Source organism: Papilio xuthus, unplaced genomic scaffold (genome assembly GCF_000836235.2).
Source record: "Papilio xuthus unplaced genomic scaffold, Pxut_1.1 DF826961.1, whole genome shotgun sequence".
Taxonomy (NCBI): domain Eukaryota; kingdom Metazoa; phylum Arthropoda; class Insecta; order Lepidoptera; family Papilionidae; genus Papilio; species Papilio xuthus.
Window position 1 is genome coordinate 11,052 of NW_013531688.1, and position 5,736 is coordinate 16,787.

Sequence of the window (5,736 nt, forward strand, 5' to 3'; positions counted from 1 at the left end):
GCCAGCGCCAGCACCGCCACGCGCCGCGCCGCGCCCGCCGCCGCCACGCGCGCCGCCACGCTCGCCGCCACCTGCAACATGTGCGCGCGCCGTCAGCCCCGCCCGCCTCCTCACCTCACCTCACCTCACCTCATCTACCACACGAACCTGGCTCTCGATTTGTCTCCTGTAACTCCTATTGAGCTTCTCATCTCCGGTGACGAAGGCGACGAGCACACCGGGCGCGGTGCCGCGCTCGCTCTCGCCGCCCCCCGTGCCCGTCGAGCCCCCCGCACCCGGCGCACCCCCCGCGCCCACCGCCTCGCGCGCTGCGCCTGCGGAATTGTTGCCGCGAGCTGCGATGAAAGAGACGGGACAGAGACGGGAAAAGAAACGGGAAGGAACGGCAAGGAAAGAGATGGATGGAACGCATTCCTTCCTCACTTCACTACGTCTACCTCCTCGGCCAAATAAAAATAGACGACTATTAGGCAACGTTTAACAAGTGGTCGCAGAATGGGTAGGGAGGTGGTGGGGGAGGTGCCGCGTACCTTCGGGCGCCAGGTGGCGGCGCACCAGCTCCACCGCGTCCCCCGGCGCGAGCACCATCTCCCGCGCTCTGCAACGGACGCACCTCGTAACGCACCTGTTTACTCTCTTATACAAGATATTCGCGGATGCTGCAGCCCGACGCCTCGTTCGTAAAATGCGATACCATATTTGCGAGGTACTTAGCGCAGCGGATCTCTCGGCGGGTCTTACGTTGCCGCATAATAATAGTTTTGCTGGTGACAAATATGCTAAAGGAATTATAACCCACTTGCTGCCTTCCCAAAAGTCGACCCGCACGGTATCGGCGAGCTGACGCAGCAGCAGGCCGGAGGGCGACGCGCGCGCCTCCCGCTCCTCCCCCTCCCACAGCGTGCAGCGCAGCCCGCGCGCCCACAGCTCGCGCGCCAGCGCCGCGCCGCCCTCCGCTACCACCAGCACCGGCGGCGCGCCCTCCGCCCCGCCCCTCTCCCCGCCCTGCACACACACACACACAACTGTCGGTAGATAGAGATCCCGGCGGTAGTCGTCACACCTCGCCAACACTCACGTGCGCGGGATGGCGGCACAGTGCGGCGGCGCGCTCCAGCGACAGCGAGAAGCCGACCGCGCCCGCCGCCGCGCGCCCCCGCCCCCGCCCCGCCGCCCGCGCCGCGCGCCCCAGCCGTTGCACCAACTCGTCGTATCTGTTAAACATTTGCTTACATAAATAAATTATCGATAATATATTATGGAAATAATTTTCGCGAATATGAGATAAATCTAAATAAAGCAACCTGCCCCCTGCGGCCACCACGTGCCGCTCGCGCAGGCGCTGCGACGACTCGCCCGCCACCAGCTGCCAGAAGACACCGCTGTGCTGCTCCGCGCCGTACGCCAGCAGCGGCACCACCGTTATCGGGATCTGATCAAATTGTAACATGTGAGGAGGGTGCGGTGCGGAGAGGGGCGGTGCGGAGGGGCGGGGCTGGGCGGGGCGCTCACCTCGCAGCCGAGGGCGCGCGCGCGGGTCTCGAGGAGCGCGAGGTCCCGGGCGGCGCGCTGCAGCACGACGCCCCACTGCTCGCGCTGCACCTGCACACGACACACTGACCTAATGAGGGCTTCATCTTGCAACATTTTCCAAAGAAACTATTTTTAGCAATTACAACCAAAATTTATTTAAAAAAGAAAGAATCACAATTAGGTTTATTAACTAACTTGCACATCTCCAGAGAGGCACAAATCTAAACATATTAGAATATTATTATTTTTTCTTTTCTTGGCTTGTTCATATAATTTATTTGTGTTTTATACTTGTTTGTTGTTCACACCTGCTACGAAACTGCGTACGGTATTTGGACGACCCAATCCAACAACCAACGAAACGAAACGACCGAACACTACAAAACACAAGCGACCTCGAGAACGCAATGGAAACCACCGAAAAGACATCGAAGATATCGCGACATGCGAGGAGTATATGTATAGCAAGAAAAACACATCGATAACGTTATTTAATAAATATACAGCGCCATTTTTACAGTTTTATTGTGTTGTATATTGTATTACTTTGGTCAATGTTGCATAATTTATCTGTTGTGTGTACTTGTCTAATAAATATTATCTTTTTAGAAAATAAAGTTTTAGCAATTTTACTAAGTTACGAACAAACAATCAACCGTTAATTTACACAATACTTCGACACGACCTAACGCCTTGAAAACCAACGACCACATGTACCCTCTGTGAAGTTGGCCGCCTTTAAATAGGGTGTCAAGGCAACTCCAGATTTTATTTTTTTTGGCTTAATTGATTTTATCCTTAAATATGATGTATCGCTTGAACCTGGACGATGAGGTCGGGCAGCTCGGGCACGGGGAGCTCCGCATCGGCCAGCCGCATGAGCATGGCGGCGCGCCTCCCTCCGAGCGCCAGCGTCGCCAGGTGCGTCTGCAGCTGCTGGCGCACCAGCCGGCCCAGCGCGAAGTCGCGTAGCGCGCCCACCAGCGGCGCCGCGCGTTCCGCCGGAAGTCCCGCACAGCGCAGCAGCGCGTGCAGCAACTCCGCGTGCCCGAGCCGCAGGCGCGCCACTCGCAGCCCCAGCGCCTGCGCGCACCGCGCCGCGCACGCCACCGCCTCCGCGTCCGCCCACAGGCTCTCTGCGCAAAGGGAGCGCCGCCGTCACCTCGGTCGGAGTCGGAGCGGCGGTGGCGGCGGGGTGAGGGGGGTGAGGGGACACCGACCGGTCCGCGGCGCGACGATGTCGAAGGCGCACTCGAGCGCCTCACGCGGGTGGTAGCCGCGCGCCGAGCGCTCGCGAAACACCCGGCCGACCGCGTAGCGCCGCAGTCGCTGCACGCCGCCGCCGGCCACCAGCCTGCGACACATGACGCGCGTGAATTACGCATGAAGCCGGCAGTGGTGGGTGTGGGGGGTGTGGGGTGGTGCGGGGGTCACCTGGCGAAGGGCAGGCGCAGGTCGTAGGGCAGCAGGCAGACGGCTCCGGCGGCGGTCATGAGGCGCACGGCGTCTGCGCGGGACTCCCAGGCGTCGCCGCGCAGCGTGAGGAGAGGCGGGGTGAGCTCGTGCGCGCCGTGACTGCGGAACACCTGCGCGCGCACATATACACTTCGGCTGACCGTTCACTTTGTTACACAAATACGATACAATGCTAACTGTTGCCTTTCATAAATAAACTAAACCAGGCTTTTTTGACTTTTTGTTTTTATATTTTTGTTCGCGCTAAAATATTTGTATAAAATGCGACTATTCGCGAGGACTCATTATTGTCGTGTTTATCTCTTACTGTTTTATCTACTTTGTAAAACGGCTATTGGGTTTTCTTAAAATAAATAAATATAAGAAAATTGTATTTTATAAAGGGGACCTGCGAAGGTAAATTACAAATTTAACTTTTGTAATAAATACTTAAAGGGTTGCGTCAAAGAAGGGTTTCGAGACTTGTGAGTAAATAAAATAAACATAATAATTTGAAATGACTCGCGAGGTGAGTGAGCACAGCGCCGGCCCGTCTCTCGCAGCTCCACACGAACATACTTACGTTGACGACCGCATCGATGAGGTGCTGGAGGAGGGAGGGGTGGGGCGGAGCGCGGTGCGCGCGTGCCGGCTCGTGGAACAGCAGCTCGTCGGCGGGCTGAGCGCGCTGCGCGAGGCAGGCGCGCACGAGCTGCGCGTGCGCCGGCGAGCCGCGCTCCGCCAGCGCGTGCTCCAGCAGCGCGGCCAGCGCACCCCGCGGCACGGCGCGCGGCACGTGCTGCGACGCCGCCAGCTGCGCACACGTCGGCCGCTCGGCGGGCTCGGGTCGCAACATCCACCTATCGTTCCCTCCTCGCATTATCTTATAAACATGTAAAATGTAATCGTTGCAACTGCTGATACCGCTATTTAACCGTCGCTAATCTCAGTTGTGTTGCTATGTGCGAATGTGAATGCATATGATGAGTAAAGCTCGGCCACCGACCTGAGCAGGTAGACCTGCTTGGCGTTGGCGGCGGTGTCGAAGTCTGCGGGCAGCAGCACCTCGGGGCGGCGCAGACGCGCCAGCACGGCCGCGCGCTCCGCCCCCGTGCCGAACGGCGCGTGGAACATCTCGAACAGCGTCACGCCCAGCGAGTACACGTCCGCCTTCTGGTTGTAGCCCCCCGCACACGCCGCACCACCCGCACCACCCGCACCCGCCCTCAGCTCCGGCGCCACGTACATGGCGGTGCCCACCTGTGCGCGAAAGCCTTGCTTCATGATGTCAGTGATGACGTGACGTTGACGTGAAAACAAATGCGTTACATCAGCTGAAAGTTCTTCCTGGTACAAATATTGTCACGATTCAACAAGCAGTATGAGTGATGCGAGCGCGGAGCGGTACGGTGTGGAGGGAACACTCACCTCGCCCGTGAGCGCGCTGTCGCCTTCTTCTTGCGGTTTAGTTTTATCTGTAACAGAACAATTCGGTCGCTGCAGTGTGCCAGTGTGCCAGTGAGACAGTGAGCCAGTGAGACAGCGAGGATGCGAGGCAGTCAGACGCGAGCCGAGAGCCGACTCAAAAGAAAGTTGCAAACGAGACAAGGTACCTTCGGCGGAGAGACGCGACAGCGAGATGTTGGTGGCCAGGCCAAAGTCTCCGATCTTGACGTGGTCGTCGGAGTCGAGGAAGATGTTGGCGGGCTTGAGGTCGCGGTGGATCATGCCGCGCGCGTGCACGTGCGCCAGCCCCTCCAGCACCTCACGGAACAGCCGCCACGCCCGCACCGGGTCCTCGTGCAGCCCGCCGTCGATGGCCTGCCGCAGCGTGTGCTTCTCGCAAAACTCCATCTGGATGTAGAGCACGTGCTGCACCCCCTCCCCGCCCTCTCCGCCCTCCGAGCCGCCGCTCACCGCGCCCTGCGAGCCGTCTCCTCCTCCTTTGCAGTTGTCTTCATCGTCCTGGAACACTATACCGCTCGTATCTTCCTCGGGGCTGAAATAACATTAAATCAACTGAATAATAAATGGTTCTGTCTATAAACAAGTAACAAAACTTTTAAAGCTACATAAAAGCATTTGAACAAGCTTAGCTTTTAGCTTTATTAGTGTTATAAAAAAGATTTCGGAGCTGACCTCAGCGCCCACGAGCCTGGACCGTCGTCTTGCTCGTCGGTGTCGGTGTCGGAGTCGGTGTCGGTGTCGGTGTCGGTGTCGGCGGGGGCGGCGGCGGCGGCGGCGGCGGCGGGCGGCGCGCCGGAGAGCGACCACTCGAGACGCGGCGGGTCGCGGGGCCGGCCGGCGCGCGGGGCGGCGCTGGACTCCACCCAGGCGTTGTAGTAGCGCACCACGTGCTCGTGGCTGAGGCGGGACAGCAGCTTCACCTCACGCATTATCTTGCGGTTCAGCGCCACGTTGCGCGGGTTCAGCTGGATGCGTTTTATCGCGTACACGCCGCAGTCCAATTTGTTTCTCACCTGGAAAATGGGACGGAATCAATCACCTTCGCACTCCTCTAATCGTATGTATTATAACAAAACTACAACAATTAATTACTTAGTAATTAATTTTTTAGTTAGGTAGGTGCATTACTGACGACATGACTGATGACATGCGGTCGCGGATCTCACCTTGACCACGTCGCCGAAGCCGCCTTTACCGATCCACGAGAGCACCTCGAAGTCGAGAGAGAGACGAGACGCTCCTCCCGCGAGTACGCCCAGCGCGCGCAACCCGCCCTCCACC

The 5,736-nt window shown here is 58.6% G+C and overlaps 1 protein-coding gene across 1 annotated transcript in view; it reads right to left on the bottom strand.

The window, feature by feature from the left end:
- The window catches only part of Gcn2 (eukaryotic translation initiation factor 2 alpha kinase Gcn2), a 9,561-nt gene that overhangs the window by 394 nt on the left and 3,431 nt on the right, over positions 1-5,736 (bottom strand). The window contains exons 9-22 of the mRNA XM_013315016.1: positions 5,622-5,729; positions 5,128-5,468; positions 4,602-4,987; positions 4,417-4,463; positions 3,995-4,248; positions 3,572-3,848; positions 2,968-3,119; positions 2,754-2,887; positions 2,356-2,669; positions 1,513-1,602; positions 1,202-1,432; positions 800-1,005; positions 531-598; positions 125-314 (exon numbers count right to left, since the gene is read on the bottom strand). Coding sequence (XP_013170470.1) covers positions 125-314; positions 531-598; positions 800-1,005; positions 1,202-1,432; positions 1,513-1,602; positions 2,356-2,669; positions 2,754-2,887; positions 2,968-3,119; positions 3,572-3,848; positions 3,995-4,248; positions 4,417-4,463; positions 4,602-4,987; positions 5,128-5,468; positions 5,622-5,729 — 2,798 coding nt within the window. The remainder of the gene's footprint in view (positions 1-124; positions 315-530; positions 599-799; positions 1,006-1,201; positions 1,433-1,512; positions 1,603-2,355; positions 2,670-2,753; positions 2,888-2,967; positions 3,120-3,571; positions 3,849-3,994; positions 4,249-4,416; positions 4,464-4,601; positions 4,988-5,127; positions 5,469-5,621; positions 5,730-5,736) is intronic.